This window comes from Indicator indicator, chromosome 10 (assembly GCF_027791375.1).
Source record: "Indicator indicator isolate 239-I01 chromosome 10, UM_Iind_1.1, whole genome shotgun sequence".
Classification (NCBI taxonomy): domain Eukaryota; kingdom Metazoa; phylum Chordata; class Aves; order Piciformes; family Indicatoridae; genus Indicator; species Indicator indicator.
The window spans coordinates 2,948,371-2,976,242 of NC_072019.1; the positions used below are offsets into that span (position 1 = coordinate 2,948,371).

At 39.7% G+C, this 27,872-nt stretch overlaps 1 protein-coding gene across 1 annotated transcript; it reads right to left on the bottom strand.

The window, feature by feature from the left end:
• Nucleotides 1–868: 868 nt before the first annotated feature.
• ASPM (assembly factor for spindle microtubules) lies at nt 869–27,659 on the bottom strand. Its single transcript, XM_054384202.1, has 24 exons — nt 27,357–27,659; nt 25,097–25,240; nt 23,344–24,706; nt 21,340–21,441; nt 20,463–20,609; nt 19,134–19,379; nt 18,916–18,983; nt 18,219–18,360; nt 18,010–18,140; nt 17,174–17,349; nt 16,925–17,070; nt 16,761–16,846; nt 13,988–14,203; nt 12,891–13,107; nt 12,662–12,807; nt 12,433–12,561; nt 10,914–11,108; nt 5,723–10,345; nt 4,506–4,697; nt 3,892–4,084; nt 3,253–3,407; nt 2,359–2,535; nt 1,062–1,231; nt 869–974 (listed from the first exon to the last, which is right to left on the bottom strand). The coding sequence occupies exons 1-24, from the start codon at nt 27,657–27,659 to the stop codon at nt 869–871; spliced, it is 9,573 nt and encodes a 3,190-aa protein (XP_054240177.1).
• Nucleotides 27,660–27,872: the final 213 nt, after the last annotated feature.

Genomic DNA, 27,872 nt, shown 5'->3' on the forward strand with positions numbered 1-27,872 from the left:
GGCTGGAAAAGACCCTCAGGATCACCAAGTCCAACTGAGAACCCTACTCTGCAAGGTTCACCCCTAAACCATATCCCCAAGCACCACATCCAAAGCACCTTTAAACACACATCCAGGGTTGGTAACTCCACCACCTCCCTGGGCAGCACATTCTAATGCCTGACCACTCTTGCTGGGAAAAAAATGTTTCCTAATGTGCAGTCTAAACCTACCCGAGTCATTGCTTGAGGCCATTCCCTCTTGTTTATCACTAATTATCTGTGAGCAGAGACCAGCACCAACCTCTCCACAATGTCCTTTCAGATAGTTGTAGAGAGCAATGAGGTCTCACCTCAGCTTCCTCTCTTTCAAACTAACCATCCCCAGCTCTTTCAGTCACTCTAAGATTTGTTCTCCAGGCCCTTCCCAGCTTCCTTGCCCTCCTCTGCACTCACTCCAGAAACAGTAGCCAGTGTGGAAATGCAGACTATGCCTCCTTTCCTACCTGTATCTCTCCAGCTCAGATGAGTCCATGTAACTGCCCCACAAACAACTGCTTTTAAAAGAATTCTACACTATTTATTCAGAGTGGGGAATACAATGCCATTTACAAAACTCACAGTTGTGTAGCAACAACACATTACTGCACGACTGAAATTTTCAGGGCTTATGATTTTATTGGACAATCATTTTCTGTAGTAGTACAAAATAGGATTTCCAAAGCTATATACAATACCAAAAAAGTTACAGAAATGTTAGTTGCAATTTAAAAAAAAACATTTTCAAGGGCAGCTTGACACTTGACACTTGTCTGCTTTATTTTAAAGCCATTTAGTTGTCTACTACCTACTTGCTATACAAATACATTTTCATATACATTATGTAGATGTCAGCAGTACGCAATACCAAGTGTATCCATCACCATTACAATTGCTTGCAGAGGATCCACAACTTCTTGCATGTTGTCTTTCCTCAAAACCCAGTCAGGTTTAATTCTGTGGAAATATTTAGCAGTTTGTCATTAAAATATACTGCCAGGGGGGTGGGAGGAAAAGAAAGATACCTAATTTTTAAACTCTTACCTTGAAACCATTTTTATTCTTAGAGGAGTTACTGGAATGAAGAAGGGTCCACTTAAACTGTTTATTTTCTGCTTCACAAGTTCTCTCTCTGCATCTGCTTTGTGCTTACGAGCTGTAAGCTTATATATGCTTTGGAGGCAAGAAACAGCTCTTGGCATGCTTCGGATTGCCTGAGAAAAGGTGAAAACGGTACACAGTTAATACTGCACATCCAAAAGAGGCTTAACAAACCAAGAAACTTGCTTTATTCAAGGGAAACTGAAAGTTTCTAATTAAAGCTGAGCTTCTACCCACAAATACAGTGAAACCATTTTAAAGGCTGTACACTTGCAAGTCAGCGATCTCATGCTTTCAAAACACTTAAACTGGTGTGCAACACAAGAGCTTGAATTTCCTGAGATCTCACAACTCAGATTTGACTAATTTTGCCTTACAATCAATTTTCACATATCATCAACAGATGCTGTCAGTGACTGGTACAGAGATAAATTAGTGTTTGTACCCATCTTGATAACTATGAAACAATAATGCAATTGCCAGAGGTGGTTGAATAACTAGTGCTTGTATCTGGTGAATAAACAGCTAATTAATTTATAGCACAAACCCCACACTGCCCCAATAACCTTATTAGGGATCCTACCAATAGGCACAAAGAAATCTCTTTCAGAAATAATCTGTTTCTATTACAATAGTGTACATCAACACAAAATTGTAGACAAGTGTATTGTCAGTTGTTAATGACAATAAAAATCTTTATCAGAAAAGCAAAAGTAATCTTTCAGAAATGGAATAAAAATTAATGAAAGTGGCAACTAAACTGGATCTAATGCTAAGCCACTGATAGAAAACACTATGGCAAGCAGGGACTGCAATATCATAATCCTGCAAAGACTGAAACAGGCTGCCCAGAGAGGTTGTGGAGTCTCCCTCTCTAGAGATATTCAAAACTCGCCTGGATCAGCTCCTGTGTGACCTGGTATAGGTGATCCTGCTTTGGCAGGGGGGTTGGACTCTCTTGAGGTCCCTTCCAATCCTTAATATTCTGTGAGTCTGTGATCAGAACCTCAAGATCTTATTGAATAGCTCTGGGTGACCAGGGTATACAAAGTACAAAATCATGACTGTTTTTACCACCTTGGAGATGCATTTTTTTAAAATCAGGGTTTAGTCATAATTAGCATTACAGCCATAACAGCTATGATGGAGAGGGAGAGAGAAAAAAAAAAATATAAACTTCACCAAGACATGCAAGAAAAGAATGGTGCATCACATTAAACCAAAATCATTTAAGTCTTACCAAAGCTCTTTTTGAGTCCTTGGAAAGGATGGCCAACAAGCAACAGGTTTTTGTGAATATGCTTCCTCCTTTCTCTGAAATTTTGTCCCCTGCTTTCCCCCTGTATATTTGCAGTAAGTCTAGCAACGTATCTATAGAATGTTCCACGTCATAAACTGCTTGAGTGGTTTTTTCACACTGTTATACAAGAAACAGACAAGACAGGTTATATAGACATCTTTAGGTTATATAGATATCTTTAGAATCTTTCAGGTTAGAAGAAAAAAGTGAAATCCATTTTCATGTACATTTAAGTAGAAAATTATATTACGATAAGCTTAGAGAAATTTAAAAATAAAGCCTAAATGTTAATTTTTTTCCCCCTAAACCAAAAATCTAAGCATTTGAATGCAGATGTCTATAGTATGGAAAATGAGTGTTTGATACTACATTAATGTCATGCCTGCTATATGAGGGGAGGCAGTTGAAATGGTAACACAGTAGGGCAGGATCAGGTGAACAGGTCAGGTCAGGCCAGGCCATCCCTGTCAATTCTGCATTTTGTATCACTTTATGTACTATTTCATTGGTGATATTGTTATTCCTGTTTACTTTTTCTCGTTGTGCAGGTCTATTAAACATTCCTCAGCCTACAGAGTTTTGTCTTTTTCCTTCCCATCTCACTGGGAGGTGAGGGGTGAGTTGTGTGAGTGGCTCAGTTGCTGGCTTGGTCTATACCAGGAGAGTTAAAATTCAGAAATAGTTTTGGTTTTTGTTTGGGGTTGTTGCTGTTGTTGCTGCTGTTTTGTTTTTTTAAATTTAAAGATATTTCAAATTTATCCTGAAAACTTGTGCATCAATAAGTCATACGTAATCTACAGCTTATAAAGCTGCAAAAGAAAATATTAAAGTTACCTTTGAAACATTAAGGAGAACTTGAACTGAATATCTGATCACATCCATGCATGGAACACTCCGGTTGCAACGTCGGATCAGACTGAAGATAGAGTAGATTGCTCTGCTCTGGGCCATGTTTGCACAACAGAGTGGAGACAGCCTGGTAGACACCTCTGTAATGATTAAAGAAAATAAATAAAAACTCTGAAGCTCAAGCAATTTAATTAAAAAAAGAAGAGAAAACCCTGGTTTGCAAGTGCAAAGAAGTAAAAAGTACAATTATTGATCTAAAAAAGTATTTCTAAATCAACAATTTCAATACTCCAGACTAAAAATTAAGTAGATAAAACAATCCATAGAGATAACAAAGACTAACAGTAATTTTAATTGACTTACGTAAGGCATAGTATTACTAGGAGTGCCAGGAAATCTGAGCAATCATATTGGATTTCCTTTCTCTATACAACCCTTTTAATATTCCTCTTAAATCAATAACCTGATTTTAGCCTGGAAGAAACCCTCCATTATACTCTAACACATTCACATTTTGCAACCACACAGAAAGCATAAACATCATTATGAACTCTTCTCAGCTAAAAAACACCCAGTTTCTGTCATGTCAGAAATCTATGAGATAAAATAGAACAAAATACTGACCTAGATGCTTTAATGCTGCGAGAATATAAGAGAAATCTTTGTATTTTAGAAGGTAGTCAATAGCAGTTGCAGTTCTGTTGCACAACTTGTTTTCTTCTCTGCTCTTTTCATTAGCCTTTTGTAAACGATGTCTTAAAGCTTTCATTTTTGCTGTGTCATTGCTCTTCCTCCATGAATATCCTCTCCACAATGCCTACAAAAAAGCAATTTCACAAAGAGAAAAAAAGTTGGCAGCAACTTCCATTACTTTTGCAAATCAAGGTAAATAAATGCTTTATCAGACTTGTAAAATTGGTTATTCTTAAGTAATTACCACTCAGTGTTTAATCTTCCAAACACTGCACTTGCTAGACAGAAGACCAAAACAAACATCCATATACATCCCACCTCAGTCACCACAACCACTACCTAACTACTTAATGATCTGCTTGCATTTAGCTTTGATGTCTAAACTGAAGCTGACTTGGATTGCAGTTTAACTGAGAAACTCACCCAGCAAAACAAGCATCTTTCCTCTCCCCAACAGCCCATGAGAGAAAAAAAGGAAAACCTAGTAACATATATATATATATATGTTTTGTTTAAGTTGTAATTTTCTTACAAGGAGTATGTACCTGAAATTTCGTTATTCCGACTGCAAACCTTTTCCTGCGCCTGCAGACAAGGACCCTCCGTACGTTGCGCTGGATTATGGTTGCTGCATGGTTTCTGCGGCTGAGCCAGCCCCGAATCGTGCGCTGTAATTGAATGAGCCTTTGGTAATCTCTTCGAAATCTTCTCTGTTGCATTTTTGCTCGGAACCACCTCTGTTTAAAATTAAAGTGCATTTCCATTTATTTAAGATGTTTTCCCTAAAGTCTCTTTTCCCATCCTCAACAAGCATTGATAATAACTGACCAACTGTTTTAACATGAGCTTTGACAGATACAGGCATTATAAACATCTCCAGTACTCATGTAACCACCACGACACGCCTCTGATCGGCCTTGGGATAGCTGAAATGCAAGACAGCAAAATGGAATCTTAAGCAGGAGTAGTCAGGGAAGCATTCTGAGTAGAGTAGGAGTAGAGTATTTTCAATTAGAAGGGACCTACAATGAAGTTTAACAAGGCCAAATGCCAGGTCCTGTATCTGGGTCACAACAACTCCATGGTAAGCTACAGTCCTGGGGATGTGTGGTTGGAAAGCTGAAACTGGGAGAGGGACCTGGGGGTTTTGGTTGACAGTCGACTGACTGTGTATCAGCAGTGTGCCCAGGTGGCCAAGAAAGTCATTGGCATCCTGGCTTGTGTTAGAAACACTGTGGCCAGCAGGAACAGGATCATCCTCCTTGTACTCAGCACTGGTGAAGTCACACTTCAAGTATTGTGTTCAGGTCTCAGCCTCTCACTGCAAAAAGGATATTGAGGTGCTGGAGCATATCCAGAGAAGGGTAACAAGGCCTGGAACACATGACCTATAAGGAGTGTCTGAGGGTGCTGGGGTTGTTCAGTCTAGAGAAGAGGAAGCTGAGGGGAGACCTCATCATGCTCTACAAGTACCTGAAGGGAGGTTGGAGAGAGGAGGGGGAAGCCTCTTCTCTTTGTTGCTCTCCTCCAGATGCATTCAAGTCTCGAACACCCTTAAATTGCAAGGCCCAGAACTACAGACAGAATTCAAGGTGAAGCTGCACCAACAGCAGGATGATCACTTCTTTTGATTTCTGGTCATGCTGGTCTTGAGGCACCTCAAGTGTGTTCTTCTCTAACATGCAGCTTTAAAGTGCTGCTTTGCAAGAACAGTAATCTTAAACCCCACACCCCAAAACCATTACTCCACATTCAAAATTACCTGAATTTTTATTGTGTTTTCTTTAATCCTGTGAAACCTCTTCTTTTCAAGAAATCCTCTGACTCTGGCCTGCACGATGATAATTCTCCTCCGTGTTTGTAAGTAAGTAGTTCTTTGGTCTTTCACAGCCAGGTGAGATCGGTAGCATCGTTGTAAGACAAGAGCTGCTTTTTTGTATCTTGTATACTGCGCTTTAGCTTTATACATGAAGTAATAGGTTTGTAATGTAATAGCTGCTGTTCTAAGTTGAAGGAATTTTCTACGCTGCACAGCCATCTGAAGAAAAGCCTGAATCTTTCTGGCAGCTCGCATTTGCCTTGCTATTTTTCTTGCTTTCATGCCATGAAAGGCAGCCTGAATAATTACTATTGCGTGTCTTTGAGCGAAATACTCTTTCTGCAAACGAGCATTGAGACATGCTCTGTACCACCTCTGAATAGCAACTGCTGAACTGCGAAGCAATTTATAGTGAGCCCTTGTCCTTTGGCATCGGAACATTGACTGGATCCTTATTGCTGCTGCCTTCTTCTTGAGAAATCGCCTCCTCTCAACACACATTTGTAGGAACGCTTGCACGCGCCGTGCAGCAGCCCTGCTTTTATACAGCTGCCTGGCTTTTTTAGCACGGAAAGAGGCCTGAAGGCAAATGACTGCCTTTTTCATTTGTGCATAGTTTTCCATGTCAGCTTCCTTGGCCCTTTTGGCTCTGAATCTTTGCTGTATGACTCTGGCAGCCCAGCAGAGCCGCTTGTAATGCCTGTGTTGTATGTACATGCGATAGCTGCACTGGATTCTAGTCGCCGAGGCCTGCATCGCTTCCAGCTTCTGTCGCTCCTTCATGCCTCTGTATGATGCTTGAATCACAACAGCAGAACATTTCATTGTCAGATACTCCTTGCGCTGATTCTTTCCTTTCATGTAAGATCTATAGTAACACTGTATAACAACAGCTGCAGTTCTCATGTTTTGATAGGACCTTCTATCCCTCTGCATTTTGTAGGCTGACTGTATCGTACTAGCGGCTAAATGCATGCGCGCGATACTCTTCCGCACCCTGATGCCTCTGTACACTGCCTGTACACATATAGTTGCTCTGCGAAGAGAAAGATATTCTGAAGTATGCTGCCTGGACAGAATCAAAGCTCTGTATCTTCTCTGAAAGACAAGAGTAGCTGCTTTGATAGAAAGGTACCTTTGATGTTCTTTAAAGGCTCTAAAATTTTTCTGAACAACAACAGCAGCTTGGTGCATTGCTTGACGTCGTTTTTTTGCTTGCATGTCTCGAAAAGCCCTCTGAATACAAGTTGCTGCTTTCCTTAATGAAGAATAACGCTGTACTGCGATTTTCCTTAGGTTATTTGCTCTGTATCTCTTCTGTATTACCTGGGTTGCCCACTGCAGGTTTCTGTAATAGCAGTATTGTCTATACATTCGATAGTTCCTCTGTATTTTAAGTGCTGCCTCATGTCTTTTCCTCAAGAAGCGCCTTGTTTTCATTCCTCTATAGGCAGCCTGAAGAACCGTAACAGAATTGTACAGTTTTAAGTATCTTCCTCTCACACGCTTCCCTTCCCTGTAAGCACGATAACGTTGCTGTATGATTACTGAAGCAAGTCTGAGAGCTTGGTAAGAAATGTAAATTCTATGCATTCTTAACATGGCTTGAATAACTGTAGCAGCTTGATGTTTCTGCTGCATTTTTTTCCTTACCACAAAGCCTCTATAAGCAGACTGTATGATAACAGCAGCATTAAGGAAAGAGAGATACTCCTGACGTTGAAGTTTTGCTACTTTTGTTGCTCTGTATCTTCTCTGAATTACAACAGCAGCCGTCTTAATGGAAAGAAAATGTTTTCTTTTGAGGAAAGCTCTAAATCTGCTTTGAATAAGCACAGCCGATTCACTCATAGCTCTTACAAGTTGCCTTGCTTTCATGCCACGGAATGCAGCCTGGATCCGAAGTGCAGCACTTCTGATAACCATGTAGTTGTGAACTTGTCTATCTCTCTCCTTACAGGCACGGAACCACTGCTGAATCTGCCTAGTTGCCAGCAACAATCTTCTGAAATCCTTCTGTTGTCTGTGCATTCGATAGTAGGACTGTATTACAGTTGCTGACCGATGCATGGTTTTTAAGTCTTGCCGGACCTTCATGCCTCTACAGGCAGCTTGGAGGAGAAGGACAGATTTCTTGAGTTCCAAGTACTTTTTACGTTGTACTCGGCCTAAACAAAATGCTCTGTATTGTCTTTGTATCATAGTTGCTGCCATTCTCATTGCCTGGTATTTTATGTTCATGCGGTGCATCTTGAATGTGGCTTGGATACAAACAGCTGCTTGATGCATACTGTGAATTTGTTGTCTGACTCTTACAGCTCTATAAATCGCCTGAATTTTGACTGTGGCATTTTTCAAGGCCAAGTATTTTTGCTTTTGATGTTTAGCACAAACAACTGCACGATAATGCCTTTGAACTACTATAGCTGCAGATCTAAGTCTTTTGTAGTCCTTTCTGACCAGGTAAGATTTGAAGGCAGCTTGTATAACTGTAGCAGCTTTGTTTAGCTTGCCTAATTGTTTCCTCACGGTCATCCCACGGTAAGCAGATTGCAAGACTAACACAGCTGCCTTTGTTTTTAGATAATTTGCTCGTTGGGTTTTTACCCTACAGTAAGCTCTGAAGTACTTTTGAATCACTATCGTGGCTTGTCTTAGTTTCTTGTATTTCATTTGATTTACATACATTCTGTAATAAGACTGAATAACTGTTGCAAGATGATGTTTCTTTTGTATTTCTTTTCTCACCATTTTCCCTCTCCACATTGCCTGAAGACGCACTACAGAGTTACGCAGCTGAACATACTCTCGCCATTGTTTCTGGCCTACAACAGTGGCTCTGTAATACTTTTGGATAGTTAGCACAGCACGTTTTATAAGCCTGAATTTTTTTAGAGCCAGGAATTTTCTGAAGGCAGACTGTATCTTAATAGCAGCAACATGTTGTCTTCGAATCCACTTTCGCACCTTCCAGCCACGAAACGCTGCTTGTAAAGTAAGCGCTGCTTCTTTTGTCATTAAAAAGTTCAGCCTTTGTCTGTTACCAGCCTTACAAGTTCTGTACCACCTCTGAATGACAAGGGAGGCCTGAACCATTGCCCTATATTTCGTTCTTGCAGCATAAGCTCTAAAAGCAGTCTGAATTGTAATAGCAGCTCTGCATTCAAGTTTGAATGTTTTGCGTGCTTTATAACCCCTGTAGGCTGCCTGTAAGCACACCACTGCTTTTCTGACTTGCAGGAACTCTTGCCTCTGACACAGCTGCTTTTTGTATGCACGGTACCATTTTTGAATGGTAATGGCAGCACTATAGATGCTTAAATAACGTTGCCTGTCCCTTTTCATTCTGTAGCATGCCTGGAGAAATACTGCAGTCTCCCTCCACCTTTGCATTTGTTTCCTAGCAAGATAGCCTCGAACTACAGCTTGGATTCTTATGCAAGCTTCCTTCATTTTCCTATAATCTTCTTTACATTGAAGAGCATATCTGTGAGATCGATACCTTCGCTGGACATAGAGTGCTGCCTCCCTCAATGCACAATAATACTTACGAGCCTGCCTCATCCTCACAAAAGCTTGAATCTTCACTGTTGCATTTTTCAAGCTTCTAAATCTCTTCCAGACAACATAAGCACGGTAACTTGACTGAATTTTTACCACAGCTCTCAGTGTGCGAGTCTCCTTCCTAGCTGCCATTCCTCTGTAGGCAGACTGTAGGACAACAGCAGCCAGACGCAGCCTCTGGAAAGCAGCAGCTGCTCTTTTGGACGCGACATGGGCCCTATACCGGCTTTGAATTACAGAAGCAGCATGTTTCATCTCTTTGAATCTTTTTACTTGTTGGTATTTTCTCACGTGTGACTGCAATGTGACAACAGATTTTTTTAATTTTAGAAATCTTAGTTGCTCTTTTCTCATTCTCCACAGTGACTGAAGAACACAAACTGCTTTTGTTTGTCTGTATAGTTTGCGTGCCTTCATGCCTCTAAAAGCAGACTGCAGAACTATTGCTGCAGCACGCTTTTGCAAATAGTGCTCCCTCTCAATTTTTCCTACTCTGTAAGCTCTGTAATACTGCTGAATTGCCACTATCTTTGCCCTGTGATCCCGGTAAACACGTCTGGCCACCTGACATCTGTACCAAGCCTGAATTTTGATAACACTTAGCTTAATACAGAGATACTGCCTCAGATCTTTGTGCATCCTATACCAAGTCTGTATGACAAGGGCAGCTCTGTTTCTTTTAGCCTGTTTTGAAGATTGCCATTTTCGGAAATAAGTCTGAAGCACTAAAGTTGCTTTAATTTTCTGTTGAATTTTGTAATTTCTCCATCTTCTGAATGCAGACTGAATAGTAAGTGCTGAAGATTTTAACGTTTTGTATCTTTGTCGATCTTTCTTTGCCAACTTGGATGCACGCAGATGACTCTGAATGGTGATAGCAGCCCAAATAATTTGCTTATATGCAGCAACACACTTCACCATTCTTACCCTTGCTTGTACAAAAATAACATAGTGTTTCAACTGTAAATATCTTTTCCTAGCTGAGTATCTCCTCCAACAAGCCTGCAGGAAAAGAGAGAAAATTTACTGTTGTTAAATTTGAGAATCACCAAACTCAGATTAAAACTTTATTCCTACTTAATCCCTAGGGAGTAAGGCCAGATAGCTATATAAAAGAACCCAAAAGCCAAATGCCTGAATCGCTGCTTTTTAAAGCATTTTAACTTCTAAATTGGCCCTGGCAAGAAAAGATTCTCTTTTAAACTACTGGAAAAATCAGTAATTCTTTAATCTCCATTCTATTAAGTCTTAAGAATGTAATATTTAGCCTTGGGTAACAGTGAAGAAGTATCCCGAAGGAACTCAATTAACTTCCCAACTACTGATTAGCAACTAATGTTTGTCATTCTGAATGTGCCCACTGTAGGTGTCACAACACTAGGAGAGAACTTTTTAATTAGTTTTTTTTTTTAGGAAACATTCAGCATTTCTCTTAAGGAAAGTTATTACTATATATCAAAAGAACAAAAAAAGACATCAGCTCCTGCAAGCAGAATCAATGACCCTACACAAGCCTTTACAGGTTTCAGAAGGTTTCTTTGCTCTGTAGTCTCACTTTAGGTTGTATTACCTGAATGACTGTGGCAGATTTATTTCTGGCTTCCTCCAGTTTTGTCTTTTTCAGATTTAAAAAAGTCATCCTGGCTAAGTATCTTCTCCAGTGCTTCTGGATGAAAACTGCTGCATTCACTTTCTTCAGGGCACGTCGACGAGACAAGAAGGTTACTGCAGCGCTTTGAATTATCCGAGCGGCTCTGTCTCGCTCCTACAAAGGATGAGTTTCCACTGAACCATTAGGACTGAAATCTTCACTCACATTTTTGATTTATTAAAATAACTGTCTAAAGCAATCTCATAAAAAATAGGCTTGTTGATAGCACAACTTTCTTTAGTGAAATAATTTTCCTGAGAAGGAATATTTATTTCACCTCCGAGTTCATTGTAAAAGGGTGGGATCATACAAATCTGCACCCCCCCCATCTCCATACTTCTTCCTCTTTGATACTCCATTTTTCAGTATTCCTAAGACACTCATTTTTAAGCCCCAGTTTTACTTTTTAGTCATAGGTTTAAAGTACCCTTACTAATGGAGCACAACAGAATGCTTTGCAGCTGTATTTAAATAATAAGAGTATAGTTATATCAGTTCATGGCTGTCTAGCCCACATACCAAACAGTCTTTATATAGCAACCCAGAGACTGTAGAAACAGACTGATGTAAGTCAAAGTGAAAAGCAACTAACAAAAGGTAACACAGCAACATTTAGATCACCTGGTCAGAATCCTCCTACTAGATTATCCTACCACAGTGCAAAGTGCATATGCACATATTGTATGATTAAATAATGCTTGCAGTGTTCATAGGTTTTGGTTATTCCCTGTCCCTCAATATCTTAAAAATTAATTATTTTAAAACGATTCTGAAGGGAATGTTTTATCATCACCATTAAGGTTGTGTAATTTATATAAAGTAAAAAACCTACATTATGGGTTCTTAGAATATTTCATTTGAACACTGTTCCAATACAGAATAGCATGCCTCTCAGACAGCAGTGACATTTATCAACCTTAATAGTGTCCTGGTTTTAAAAACTTCACAAGATTTGGTATAACTACTAGAAAAGCAAGAAACAAAACATCCAAACTCATGAGATTTCATTTAAAACATCAAGGAAGTTTAGCTCCTGAACAAAAAAAGTAAATTCAGGCAGAAGTTCAAATTACTCTTTTAATCTTGTAGACATTAGAAATTAAAAATAAACTACTCCCTTTTTTTGTTTTGAAGGAAGCACTGCAAGTATATTATATCTGAACTATTGGGAAAAAGACTTAAGGGGTAACATGCCACAATCAGAACACAGAAGAGCAGTAGGCTTTTAATAAATGTAATTACTTCAGAATAGTGAAATGAAAGTGAGTTTTAGTAGATTACACCACCAAGAAGAATATATATTTGAATAGCAAAACCAGTATTCATTAAAATGCCAATGCTATTCTAATAAACCTGCACAATCCAAATAGAGACTATATATTCTCTATTTAATATATCTCAATGTAGAAGCTATAAATGTTGTACAGGTGAAGAGCACCTGAGCAAGTTTCAGTTCCCTTTTCAGCTTGTAGTTCCTCCAAGCAGACTGAATTAATCGCGCGGCCCGAGTTTCTTGCCGAAGATCTAGAAGTCGCGAACACAGAAACGATAGGTAGGTAATAACCACCTACATAAACACAGAACACAGCAAGTTAAGGGCTATAACAGCAGACAACACATTCACAAGAGTGCAGAACATGTTTCCATCAACTGTATGGGCATTCTACCTTCTCATCAGGAATTGTATTTGACATGTCTGAATGATGAATCATTGCTGGTATTCCACCTAGGTCAGAAACTGCAGCATTGATCAGCTGGAAGTTCTTCCTTTCATTGTCCAAGAGTTCCTTGTATAGGACTGAGGCAGATAGAGCTTTGCAAAGAGAAAAATGTCAGATCAAGTTTTGCAGACGACAAACAGATTTAACACGACATTCTGTGCATCAGAAAACTCACTTGGGTCAACATTTTGTTCCATAACATTTAGAGAAGTATCAGACTCCGAAGAGAATGAGGAGGAAGAGTTCAATCCCACTGTATGAGTTCTTGAGCATTCTACTGTTTGAGTTGTACGTTGGCACACAGCTTCCAAAGGCACATAACATGGATGATAATGATGAATCAAATGACATAATACTCTACCATCTGAGAAACACACTGTGAAATTTTCCACCTGTTAAAATACAGCAAGACACAAGTTCCTGAATTTTTGTTACCAGTTGATTGGAATAAAGTAGATATAGAATTCGTTATCTTGTACCTTTGAAAGTACCAAGTGCAAATTTTTTTTTGACCAAAAAATGTTTATGTAGCTTCCTTTGAACACTCACTGTGCAGTGACATACAGCTGTGAGAAACCAGAAACAAAAACATGTGAATCACTACACAGTGAATCTCCAAGGCAAACATTTGAGAAAATAAATAGAAAGCAATCTTTATAAGAGAGATCTTCATGGATGCCTTTACCCTAGGTATTCAGTGCAGAAATAATTCTCAACTTGCATCAGCCTTAGATGTTCTATTTTACCCTTCGGAAAAAACTGTTAACTGTATTCTAGCCAGAGACAAGTCTCTGAACAGAGTTTCTCTTGGAAGGAACAAACACCACATCCCTTCTAAAACATCTGAGGAGAGGAATTCCCATTATCAAAAACATTGATTTATTTCTCACAGTTCGTATAAATTGTGGAAAATTCTATGCATAAATACTTTTATTAGGATGAATGCTTATTAAAAAAATCAAAACAAACAAACAAACCCAACTCAATTTCATACTCCAGGAGGAATGTTCTATTTTTAAAAGGCATTTTTATGTATAAGGCTAACTAGGAGGGGAGACTATTTTGCTCAAATTTATTTAATGAGAGCTGCATCTAAACACAAAAGGCGGCTATTTCAGGTCAAATTGAATAAAGTCCAGAAGGATATTTAAAAATAATTTCTACTGGCTGCCACTACATATTTGATAGTTTGAAGAGTTCTGCTTTATGAAGAATAAGCATGTTTAAGACAGCAAAGGACGCATTTGCTGTAATGTACACAAAACAGTTTACCTTGATATTGTAAAATCCACAAACAGCATTAACCCATGCCATCAGCAGCTTCATATTTTCACTGTAACTTTGAGGTGAAGAGTTACTACTATCATCTTCTTGTACTTTGCATTTTGAAGAAGTCTTGAGAGCACCCAATTGTGTTTTCTTCTTGTGTGCATTCTTTAAAAACTCAATTTCTTCTTTTAGCTGCTCCACATTAAGAAAAACATCCACCTGTTAGGAAGAATAAAAGCCACCAATATTTTATTTACATTATCAACAGTCATGTATTACAGCAGCCGATTGCAGAAGCTTTAGACAACAGTATTTAAAAGAGAAACTACTCTCACTACTTAGCAGTCAGCACCTGCCACACTGAATCAGTGGATAATCTACATTTGCCAGTACAGATGGCAGTGTCTGCTCCCAACTGCTTCAGATAAAAGAACTCACATTTAGACTGATCTGCATGAAACAGTGTCTTCATTAGTTAACAGTAAGGGGAAACAGGGAAATTCCCTGAAAGACTGTGTAATTTCACTATACTTTCAGAGGAAACAACGTCAGAGTCTTGCCTACAATTCTGAGTCTGTGCACCACGCAGTTAAAGGATTCTGAGAGGACTTTTTATCTGGTATGATAGTGTGAAAAGACTTGGAGAGCAAGCAGCATATCCATAGGGCTTAGATAAAGCCGTGGCTCAGTGAAATTGTTTCTTTAATCAAAAGCAACACAACCAGGACTCACGCACCACGAAAATTAACTGGAAGTTAACTACTTAATATTGTAAGAGTAGTTAATAAACTGTTTATATATAAATAAACTGTTTATTTCCTTCTATTTTTGACAGTTTATTGTACTTATATTCCTGAGTACTTACTAGAAAACTCCACCTCAACTTTTATCTGATTTTACCTTACTTATCATACTTCGAAGTTCCTTCCAAATATATTTGTCAACTGGGTATTTATTTTCAATACACTATCCAACTGAACTCCTAAAACAGTCTTAAAAAAAAAAATTTGCATCCTCTGTTTTTTGGTTGTTTGTTTTGATGTTTTTGTTTGTTTATTTTGTGTTTTTTTTTTATCTTTGAAGTGCCATTGCAGTAACACCTACAATATCTTCATAGAATAGAATCATAGAATCAACCAGGCTGGAAGAGACCTCCAAGATCATCCAGTCCAACCTATCAGCCAGCCCTAACCAATCAACCAGACCACGGCACTAAGTGCCTCATCCAGACTCCTCTTGAACATCTCCAGGGACGGCAACTCCACCTCCTCCCTGGGCAGCCCATTCCAATGGGCAATCACTCTCTCTGTGAAAAACTTCCTCCTAATATCCAGCCTATACCTCCCCTGGCACAACTTGAGACTGTGTCCCCTCGTCCTGCTGCTGGTTGCCTGGGAGAAGAGACCAATCACCACCTGGCTGCAACATCCCTTCAAGTAGTTGTAGACAGCAATGAGGTCACCCCTGAGTCTCCTCTTCTCCAAGCTAAACAATCCCAGCTCCTTCAGCCTCTCCTCATAGGGTTTGTGCTCCAGGCCCTTCACCAGCTTTGTTGCCCTTCTCTGGACACATCCCAGTACCTCAACATCTCTCTTGAACTGAGGAGCCCAGAACGGGACACAGTACTCAAGGTGTGGCCTGACCAGAGCTGAGTGCAGGGGAAGAATAACCTCCCTTGTCCTGCTGGCTACACTATTCCTGATACAGGCCAAGCTGCCATCGGCTCTCCTGGCCGCCTGGGCACACAACCAGCACCCCCAGGTCCCTTTCTGTCTGGGCTGCTCTCCAGCCACTCTGTCCCCAGCCTGTAGCACTGCATGGGGTTGTTGTGGCCAAAGTGTAGAACCCTGCACTTAGCCTTGTTAAACCTCATCCTATTGGCCTCTGCCCAACCATCCAGCCTGTCAAGATCCCTCTGCAGGGCCCTCCTACCCTCCAACAGATCAACACCTGCTCCTAACTTGGTGTCATCTGCAAATTTACTGATGATGGACTCAATTCCCTTGTCCAGATCATCAATAAAGATACTGAATAGGATGGGGCCCAGCACTGATCCCTGGGGGACACCACTAGTGACTGTCTGCCAACTGGATATGGCACCATTCACCACCACTCTCTGGGCCCAGCCCTCCAGCCAGTTCTTGACCCATTTCAGAGTGAATCTGCCCAAGCCACGAGCTGCCAGCTTTTCCAGGAGCTTCTTGTGGCAGACAGTGTCAAAGGCTTTGATGAAGTCCAGGTAGACCACATCCACAGCCTACCCCGCATTCACCAGGCAGGTGACTTGATCATAAAAGCAGATCAGGTTGGTCAGGCAGGACGTGCCCCTCCTGAATCCATGCTGTTTCAAGAATGTTTCTTCAAATTGACTGTTTCAGGCAAATGGGAAAGTAGAAGAGCTGTAACTTCAGACCTTACTCTACTATTCTCTACCAGTTTAACACCAAAATGCCTTCCCTTTTCAGTAAGAGCTTATCAGCATTTTGAGATCCACATTATTTTAATTATCAATTCTGCTGTCATAACACAAAGTCAAAAGCTAAGTTTTGTTAAAAAAAAAAAATTGTACAAATGCATCTAAGAAACAGCACAGTTAAAACGTCATCTAAACTGTATTGTCAGGGAACAGTTAGCAGACTTAGGTAAAGTTTGCATGGCACTTTGAACATACAAATTAGAGAGGCTTTCACAGACAACAAGTGCACCTGAAAGATTGGCATTTTCATTATTGCTCATTTGTAGCTAGAAACGAACAAAGTTATTATTTGAATAGTACCTGGAAGGCAAAGACAATTTTCCACAGGAGTGCTAATGTTCGTTCTCTGTGTCTATCCACAATGTCCCTGGAGTCAATTGAAGCTCCTATCAAACAAATCACAGAATTAAAGTATGCACAAGTCTCTTGATGCACTTAGAATGATCCTGATTTCTAGATCTTACCATTTTCATCTTTCAGGTGAATTCCTCGTTCTTTAAGGACATTAAGAACAACGTCAACATTGTGCATCTTCTGCAGACGACTTATTGCAGGAACTCTCAGTTGTTTTGAAAGATTCCAGTTTTTGGTGAGAAGTTCCATCGTTCTCCTAACAAAGGGAATTTCAGTTTAATGCCTTAGCCAAGCCCATAGAGAGCAATATATAAAAGGAAAAAAAAATTAAAATTCACAATAATTTTGTATCAACGCACACAAGACGAACGCCGCATTGTAAGTCCACAGCCAGATTTGTTACAGCAAAATCAAATTCATCGAGTGGAGTTTGAACATGACTGACAGGTAGTCCTAAGTAACCAAGATGACGGGAAAGGTCACCTTCACCACTCAGGAAGTCCCGAGAAAATGCAAGCAGAAGGTCTTTGCTAGCCTAAAAGAACAGAACAACAACAAAAAGAAGATAATCTTAACGCTACAATGTTTGTCATGCAGAAAACATTCTTTATGCTGTGTCCCCCACATTGCATTACACATCTCTTTGTTTAATACTTGATTTTTTTTTCAAATTTCTTTTTCGCCAGTTCTGACAGCTTTCATTGTCCTTGTACCTGGCTACCACATCACTGAAAGCACCAGCAAATTCAGGTAGATTTTTTTTCTCCATCTGTCTGCTTACATAATACAAACTCAAGAAAAGTGATTTTAGTAGAACATAACATATTTATTAATCAAAGCCTCTGACTGACAGCTGTTGCACAGTATCTTATCACAGCAAAATAACAAAACAAACAGAAAACCCTAAACTGACTTGGCAGTTTAAGATCAGCTGCAGTATACTAGATATTTAAAAATAATGCAGAAGCATTGGAATCCTTCCTACAGGAACAATCCTACAAAATTTTCTTAGGGATTTATTTACATGACCATGACATGACCTGTAGAGAATGTTCATGCAAAAGGAGGAACAGCCAAGACTTGTTAAACAAAAGTACATCAGACTTACAACAACAAAAATTAAAAATTTTGAAGAATGTCTACAATGAGTCTTAAGACAATACTGGAGAGAGACATCAACTCACAGTCCTCTTACCTTGAACTCTGCATCCTTACAAAAGAGGCAAGGGTCATGGTCAATTATTCTGGATCTTTTGGCACGATCCAGAAAGCAAACTAACAGCAGCAATTTTTTCAGTGTGAATTTTGACAAAGCTTCTTCATGACCTGAAAAGATATAAACCATTAAGTGACAGCTCAAAAGTTAAGTGCTAAAAATAAGCTGGGTTTGGAAGCAGTAATCACCTTCTCTGTAAAGGTGAGGCACAGTGGGATGTCTGTATTCAGCTGCAATGTCAGGGTTCCAAAGCAAGCGATTATGGATAAATAGAGCTAAGCCCATAACATCATTATTATTCTCCAAAGCTATCAGTTCTCCATAAACAGCCTAATATGAAAGGAGGGGGAAAAACAGCAGAATTATTAAAAATTACCAGACATATGATGAGATTTTTCTGAATAACATACATTACTGAAATTCTGAAGCAGAACATGGTAATTAGTCTCTAAAAATCAATCACTTTTTTTTTTTTTTCAAATCAGTCACTGAAGGAAATTTCAGAACATCCAACCTCATTTCAAAACATGTATGATCATCTGCATCTGAACAATCAGTGAGGAACTTCCTTAAGACAACTACATTTTTATCTAGTTTAGTGAAGAGTGAAACTGATCAAAAATTGCTTACCTGTTGTTGGTCAGAGAGTTAAACTTCTGATTTCCTCAATAAATTTTTTTCCTTTTTAATAAGCACTTTTTTAAAGCATATATGTTGTAATAATTTAAGAGATGTAAACATGCTATAACTGAATTTAATCTACTTGATTTAGTATTTAATCTACTTGATTTAGTAAAACAGAAAAATGCAAAGACACTCAAAACATCCCCTATTAAAACAAAAAAAGACCCCTCTGATTATATAGCCCATAAATACAGCACTTACTTCCAGACCTATACGCAGCCACAAAGGGTTGTAAGATAAAAGCCAGTTGAGGACTTTCTGCCTCTCTCCTGCAAGAAAGCATTTTGTAACATTACATCCAGCAAACACTTCATATGACAGCAAAAATATCAACCAACTTCAAGACCAATTTAGTGCATGCATAATCTTTTTTTTCTATTTGCAAGAAAAGGGAAGATAAAAAGTTTTAGTATTCTTACCTACATCTTTCCAGAGGTGTCTGTCTTTACGAACTAGCAAATGTTTATTTTCAATCTCAACTTCGAGCTTCTTAATAGCTTTAACCATTACTTCAGATGTGAAGAGACGGCAAGCATCACGCCGTAACTTATTCAGCTTACGGTGAACCATGTAAGCTTTTAGAGATGCTTCATCTTTTGTTGGGGCTCTAGGAACACTGGCCTTATGATGGTTCTCTTCTCCCAAGATAAGAGCAGCTGCATTTACTGTTTAAACACACACAAAACCTGAGCATTTACATCGCAAATAAAGGTAGCTTTGCACACTTCATTAATTTTTTTCCTCTCAAGTTCGTATTTTGTTATTTTCCTTATGACTAATGATCTTATTCCTCAGGAAGCTTATCAGCTATTGCACTAAACACATATTGTCAAGTACATATAAGTCAAATATTTAATAGAACACTTATTTCATAAGCAAGCAGTGATAGGACTTCAGTTTTAAGTTCAACATTTAATCTAAAAATTTTAAGGTTATAACTAAAGAGAGAGAAAAAATTACATTACTATCAAGGATGTTAGGGGTTCAGAGGGACCTTCAAAGACCATCAAAGTCCAACCCCCTGCCAAGGCAGGATAATAAATCATAGGATCATAGGATGTTAGGGTTGGAAGGGACCTTCATATATAAATGATGTGAAAAGGAAGAGGGGAGCATGGTGTTAGGTTTGTAGGCTGGACTTGATGATCTCAGAGGTCTATTCCAGCCTCAATAATTCTGTGATTTCACTGTCTGCATGCAAGACATCTTAGTAAAGTGACAGGTATGATATTTTTCACCAGGTGGGGATTCCTCACAACACCTACTGAGGAGAGCTGCAGTAGCACATTCCAGTGTGTATTACAGAACACACTTCCCATTCAGGTGTGTGGGATGCTGTGCTTGGCACAAGCAAAGGCACCATCCACATTTATTACAAGGGGAAAACACAATTCTGAAAAGGGCTAGACAGCTATAAAATTCAGCTGCGATGAATGGCACCATCTGCAATGTAAGAACTGCTTTTAGTTTAGCACATTCTGCATTTTCTAGCATAACAGCCACTGAAGCACATTACCCCATATTTGGTTTATGATTATCGTAGTGTGAAGTCAAAAGCTTAAAAAGGGAATCACAGGTGGTATGTACAAATTGAAAACTCTAAATCTGCTCTTACCTAAGAGCTTAATGTTACACAAACTAAAGTGGCAAGTTGGGACTAGTGTTAAAATAGTACTACCATTCACTGCTATTAATAAAGTACATTACACAATGTTTAAAGGACAATGTGAAAACTCTTGTGCTCTTACTTTGTGAAGTGCTTGTTTTCACACTGAAGTCATCAGGAGTAAGGACAAAATTTAACCACCAGGTGAAACCTCGTTGCTGCTTCTCCTTCCAACGTTCATCATAAAACATGTTTTTAGCAACAAAAGGCATTGGGTGCCTAGGGATGACTTAAAAACAAAGGAAAAAAAAGTCTCTGCAGTTCTTGAAATGTTTGATAACCAATATACATTTCATTGAGGGAAGGATTAACATTTGATACTTCATTTGGATCTACAGCACACACACAAAAAGTAGATTAATAAAATCTTCAATGAATTGCAAATCAGCCCCCATTAAATAATTTTAAAGCCACAAAGCATGGATTAAATACATTAAAATGGCAAATTCAGACTATTTGCAATGCACATCTTGGAGCAAATCAAAGCTTAACAGGTTTACAACCAGGAAGAACCATTTTAAGGATGGATTTTTCAGGTCACATCAACTCAGTATTATTAGCTTGAAAAATTACTATCTCTTTGGTCAGAAATTTTCTCTTCTTAGGTACTCTGTTGTTATAGTAAAACATTTTCAGATATGGAAGAGGCATTTCATTGATAACCGTCAGTCAGCTGAGAACATCTCTGTAATGTAGCTTTTACACTTACAGGCAAAACTGGAGGAAAGTAACATTCACCTTCAGCTGCCTGTGTCTTACAATGAATTTTCTTATGAGTAGTCAAAATGGAATGCAAGAAGTTGCATATATTTTTCTACTAGGTACTGATTCATTGTAGAGACAATCTTCTATTTCATCTCAACTTCAACCACTTAAGTCTTACCAATCCCTAGCACTGCATCAATTGTGACATTCAGTTTGGTGTGTGGTCTTTTACTAAATATTAGAAGTTTGCCTACCTGTTTTCAGTGGTTTCACAAATGTCAGGTGAGCTTGGGCCAGTCCAGGGATGGGTTTACTAATTCTGTTGGTAGTTTTAGCTGCTTTCTGAAGTGAAGAACCTGCAAGAGTTAACACAAATGCATCAGTGGAAGTCAATGCTCATATCACTAGAAAGCATGGAACCAGAGTAACTCCCCATGAACCCATACAAAATACCAATGATCTCCTGTTGATAGAAGAAGTTAAGCAAACCAGTTTGACTACAATTAAAAGGGAAAAATAGTTACAAGTAAAGAATTACTACTGTACAGTTCTTCCATCTACTATGGAAATGCAGGGTTTACAATTTTTGCTAGAAAAACTAAGCTAAGACAAACAAAGCTAAAATAATTCCTTAGAAGATGTGGAAGTGTGTATTCTATAAACACCTGGGGTGAGAGGTATACATTTTAGCGCTTGATTCACTTCTTCCCACCAGTTAGATTGCATACTACATTGATACTCATTTCAGAGCAGCCTGATTTGCATTAATCAAGGCACTACCTACCAGGTGTTATTCATCCCATTGCAGTAGGACTTAAATAAAACACAAAGAAAAAATGCAGATCTAGGCTTTTTGAACTCAGAGTATAAGAATTACACACTTTTAGGACAATTTGATTATGTTGACAGCACATGAAGGATTTAAAAAGTATGCTGCTGCAGATGGACTATAGTTGCTGTCTGACACTAACACGATGGTACTTCAGAAAAAAAACAAAAAGAGAGAGAGATCGTAAGTTAGAGACTGCACCCTCCCGCTTAGCTGCTGATGTAGTTTTTCCTAGAACATTCACTTCTAGAAAAGTGAAGAAGCCATTCCAATTTCTCACACACTTAAAACAAATTTTAAATACATTTTGACAACTTTCAATAAAGTTGGGTCTCAAGTGGATTAAATTAATAATGGGCATTTCAAAGTTAACTTTTAGTAATGAAATGTGATTTTTTTTTTTTTTTTTGGCTAAGCCTAGGCAACAACATCCGCATGACTAGAATGATAACAGCCTTTTTCCAGAAAAGTTGTCAAAAGTAACTCCAAGTTATCATAATTTGTTTTTCACAGCTAGGATTAAGAGATACTACAGTAATTTTGGACTCACAGAATACTTCCTTGTCCATCTATCCTTACCCTAATGGATGAATAGAAATAATCTGGCAGATGACACAGCTTTTCCTGCTGCACACTAACAGTGCTGGTGTGTTATCTTTTTACATAGACTGACATAAAATATTTGTAATCAAAGTGCATTACCGAAATCTCCAAATCACATTTAGATCACAGCACAGATCATCTGAACTGAAGAAAGCAGCAGATGTTATTTTGATAAGAAAGCCATGGCAAATTTTTCATTACACTGCAGACACTGCATGAAAAGCCTGCAAATTAAATGCTTCTTTCAGACTCTCATAGTTTTTTGTATTCCAGAGCATGTAACATTTAGACAACTCAAAATCTGCTGAAATACAAGAAGTCAACATCTTCTGATCTTACCTTGAAAACGGTATCAGCAGAAAGATATATACAGGGCTGACAATAAAGCTAATTACAGAGAATAAAAAGCAGGCTGAGTGAACAAGACTTGGGAACTATACATTCAAAAACACTTGACAACAGCAATCCAACCAAAAGTGCAACACAGTAAGTGTACATATGACAGAATTTTCATGCAATTAATTAGCTTTTAATAAATTTGAATGACATATGGGGTCTGCTACAGAACTGGCAGGTACTTCACCTGTTACTGCCACTAACAAGGTTTATGAAAGAATCAAGTAAAATTTGGTGCCAATTATATAACCAAAACTGACTTAGTTTTCAAATTTTTAGAATGCAAATAGTATCTAACAAATAGCAAAGGCCACAGTTCAGAGAGTGAAATATTCCTGACTCTTGTTAGAGAGTTTAGTTTGCTGTCTCTGCTAGATTTCTTAATCAAAGGCATCTTTAAGAATGGGCAAATAAGGGAAATGCTGCTCACCAGCTTTCTTTCTGCGCCCTGCTCTCACTGGGTTGGCAGGTTTGAAGGCTGATGATCTCGTAGTAGGATGTTTTTTACTGTCCATGACAGATGTATGAGTTCTTTTCCTTTCCACTTCTTCCACATTCACTGGCGCTGTCTCTCTACTATTTTCTACAAATATTTCACTCTTCCTCTTACGACACGAAGCAGTTGATTCAGTAGGAGATGGATTTACTTTCTCCTTGTGATGCTTATTTTCAGCTGTAACGGGACCTATAACTGGAAGGCGCCTAAAAATTTCTGCTTTTGTATGCACTGGTGCTGCGGTATCACATCCCATAATTGCTTTACTAAGGCATTTCTTAGATTTCAGCTGGAGGGTTTCCGTTCTTTTTTCTTCAGCAGCACCAGGCTTACTTTTTATAACAGTAGCAGAAAGAATTGGACGCTTTTTGGGTTGCTCTCTCTGAGAACAATCACGAGTCTGAAGCGCTTCTGTAGAAGAAAAGCTGCAGTGAATTTGTTTGGGTTTATAATGGCAAAGCACCTGTGACTCTACATTATGCACCTCAAAGGCTTTGTTTAAATTGCTTTCTATAGGAACATACGTCTCTGTCTCTACATCTCCATTTTTCTTCCATTTTGAGGGTAGGATTCTCTTCACAATGTAAGTCTCTGTAGTAGAAGATACCAAAGGTGCCTCAGGTTTAGGAGTCTTTGATTGTTTATCTGACAAGCTGTCTTTCACAAACTGATCGGGTGAAAGAATTGGAACAGGCTGCTCTGTTACATCTATATCCACTTGATAAGTGCCATTTACAAAAGAATCTGGACTTAAAAATCTCCTTGTGCTTAAAACAGGCACAGATGCTGTGAGCTCTGGAGTGCAAACTGGTGAGAGCGTACAATTGAGAACTGGTTCACTGTCTGAAATTGGCAGTTGCTCTAAACCAGTAGAACTGTACGCATGTTCAGATTTTAATTCATTGTGTTTGTTAATGCATTTATTGATGTTACAGCTGTCTACTTCGGGCAATAACTCCTCATTTACAATGGCAGCAATATCTGAGAATGTAGTAGACCTTCGCATTTTAAGTGGTGTGCAAACAGCATTATGATGCTCTTCTAGAACTGGTGCAATAGGAGATATTGGCAATTTATTTTCTGAGCCAAGAGGAGAGTCATTTCCTGGGGACACGTTGTTTTGCATTGCCTTCTGATTTTCACATGGCTGAAGTGGGCTTCTGAGTCCACCCAATTTCTGGAAAACTTGAAAGGTTTTACTATTAACGTTTTTAGTATTCCATGCACTTCTTTTAACTTTTATTGAGGCAGATGAACTTGAAGAGCCTTTCTGTTTTATATTATCCCAAAGACTCCTCTGAAAAGGAACCATAAATAAAAGTTAGCAGGCTGGTTTTCTACATTATTTTGTGTGTGTGTGTGTGTAAAAGTGAGTATTTGTTGCATATTCATTCAAAATCTAAAACACTCTAAAAAGAAAACTTAACTCTGGAATTCACCAGAAGTTATTTCCAAGCTTAAAAACAGCTTTTTAAGTTACCATCTAATTTTGTTCTCCAACCTGTAATACACCAGTATCTACTTCCTAACCCAGCTGAGAAATTTTGGGGACAATGGACTTTCCAGCACACACCATCATTTATCAATTTATCACTCTCCTTCACTGAATTTTTTGCTAACAGAAACAATACCTGTGCCAGCAATGCCAAAGCAGTAACAGTAAGAAACATAATAAACACACACTCACCTTCTTCTTCAGAGGCTGTTCAGCAACACCCAGGAGCACAGCCTGATGCTTTATGATTCCGTTAATAATAAAAGTAACCAGTTCTCTGACTTTTCCTTCTTCTAACGGTGCCCATGTTACAGAAACAAAGACTTGTTGTCCTGACTGTTGAAACAAACAAACAAACAAGTTTAATACCTAGCTCTTAGGTACACTTATGTAACATAAAAGTTAATCACAAACCAAAAGAGTAGTGGTGTACAGAATGAACATATATTCTGACAAAATGAAATTATAAACAGTTAATACCTGAATACCAGTTTTCCTCTGACATGTAAATTTAAGCAACCTCTAAAACGTCTTACTAAAAGGACATATACCTCTTAATGAAAATATAATAGAAAGCAAACAAGAACATATATAACCCATAGTACAAAGGACAAGACTTGAGCACAGTTTAATAGAAAAAAACGGATTATTTATTTTGCACATATTAACAAAAAAAAGTCCTCTAAAGTAACTGACAGAATTATATTTAGACTAACAATCAGCGATTTTTAGAATCGTAACTAAATCTAAATAAAAAGCTCAAATCTTTAATTTTTTTTTAAGTCAGCCTGCAAAGATGAGATCTGACAGAATTTCATTAAAAAAAGGACGACATTGCAAATTAGCAAGGGCATAGAGTAACTGCATATGACTTATCCAAAGATTCTTCATGCACAGTGACCTCCACCAAATCATTTCGGTGCTCTGCTAATGTCAATACTAACAGACCTAAGAATGGTTATAACTCAGACAAAAATCAGAGACACTGTGAAAATGAACAATCTCTTGAGCATTTGGAGTTCCACTTCCTGGGACAATGAAAACATACAAGCCAATTTAATGTGTGCTTATACAATCAAGCCGGTCAACAGTGGCTAGCGTTCATTAATTACCACAGGAACTTTTTATTCAAATACTTCACTGACAGACTCCAGCCTGTTTTTTAAGCACACTTGCAAGAGATTCCCAGAGAGTTTCATCTCTGCCAATGACTGGAGTCTAGAAAAGCACATACACCTGTTTGGCCAAATTGCCCTTTTAAAAATCAGCATTGATCGCCTTAGCCATAGTATATATTTCCTTAGGGATCACAATAACTTTTAATTCCTAGATTAAAGCTAGTTTTAGTCCTATTGTATCATTAATTACCACGCAGAGCAGTGCATTAGCAGCCTCTCCACAACACACTCCCTCACCTTTTCTTCCTAAAGCACAGAGATCCCTCCCAATTTTTTGAGAGGTCATTTTCTAAACACCTCTTATTCTTTTATCTCTGTCTCTAAAACCACATTCCCAGAGAACAATTAAATGATTTTTTGCACCTTACTTCCAAACCCTCTCTCTTCGGCTAGGGTGTGGATCCTTCGAGGCCGGTGACAGCCCCCAAATCCTGAGATCCCGCCTTATAAAGCTCCAGCTCTCCCGTATCAACGCGAACCACAAACGGTTCGCGACCACCACCCACACCGGGGGTGAAGCTTTAAGGCTACCGGCTGCCTAAAAACGTGAGGCTGCGCGGCCGGGTGAAGCGTGACTGCCCCGGGGAAAGATTATGCTCCAAGCCGCTAACGCTAGAGCGAGTGCAGAGGAGGGCAACGAAGCTGGGGAAGGGCCTGGAGAATAAATCCTATGAAGAGCGACTGAGAGAGCTGGGGAGGGTTAGTTCACCAGAGAAGGCTGAGGGGAGACCTCATTGCTCTCTACAGGTGCATGAAAGGACGTCGTAAAGAGGCTGGTGCTGGTCTCTTCCCACAGGTAATTAGTGATAGAACAAGAGGGAATGGCCTCAAGCTACGACTGGGTAGGTGTAGACTGGACATTAGGGAAAAGTTTTTCCCAGCAAGAGTGGTCAGGCTTTGGAACGTGCTGCCCAGGGAGGGGGTTGAGTCACCAACCCTGGATGTGTTTAAAGGTGGTTTGGATGTGGTGCCTGGGGATACGGTTTAGCGGTGAACCCTACAGAGTAGGGTTCTGGGTTGGACTTGGTGATCCTGAGGGTCTCTTCCAATCTGAATGTTCCTGTGATTCTGTAACACACCTCATGCCAGCGGAGGGGCTTTCCGCACCAAAGAACGAGCGCTTCAGGCTGGGACTGACCCCGTTCCCGTTCACCTCTAGCCCTCCCAACCGCCCAGCGCCCCGGCATGCAGGGCACAGCTTGGGGTCCCTTCCGATGTCATCCACCCACTCCCCGACTGCTCCCTGCCGCTGCTTCGCAGTCCCCGCCCAGTACCTGCACGGAAAAGCGGCGATGCTCAATGCTGAAGCCCCTGGCAGCTGCCGGGAAGCGGTCGACGACCACCTCTACGTCCTCGGCGTTGGGGTTGTCGATGGCCAGGAGACGCGTGCGGGAAGCACCAACACGCAGGCTGCCGAAGGTTAGGAACGGCGGCCGGGAGAAGTGGCTCAGAACCAGCACTGCGGGAGCTTCGTCCGCGTCCTCCTCATTCCGCCGCGCAGCCCAGCGCCGCCGCCCATGGCTGGTGGCGGGGCTCATTTCCCACACCGTCGCTCCGGAGAAGAACCCCGCAGCCATGCCGGGGCATAACCCCTAAGCAGGACCAAACGCGGAACCAACCCCAGCTCCCCACAGAGCCACCGCACCAACCGCCCGAGCGTTCAAACACAGCGCTCCGCCAATCCCAGTGCAGGCCGAGCCCTTCCTCCCGCCTCTCCACCAATTAGCGCTGGGCGTTTTATTTAAACGGTCCGACTGCGCCGGGGCAGTGGAGTGGCGCTACCTCGTGGC

Bases quoted from the DNA above. Each gene is read 5' to 3' on its own strand.
- ASPM (XM_054384202.1), bottom strand. From the start codon at position 27,659: ATGGCTGCGGGGTTCTTCTCCGGAGCGACGGTGTGGGAAATGAGCCCC. The intron at 16,847-16,924 runs GTAAGATCTAGA...TTTGTTTGATAG, and splicing joins TCACCTGAAAGATGAAAATG to GAGCTTCAATTGACTCCAGG. The intron at 3,408-3,891 runs GTCAGTATTTTG...TAATCATTACAG, and splicing joins CGCAGCATTAAAGCATCTAG to AGGTGTCTACCAGGCTGTCT.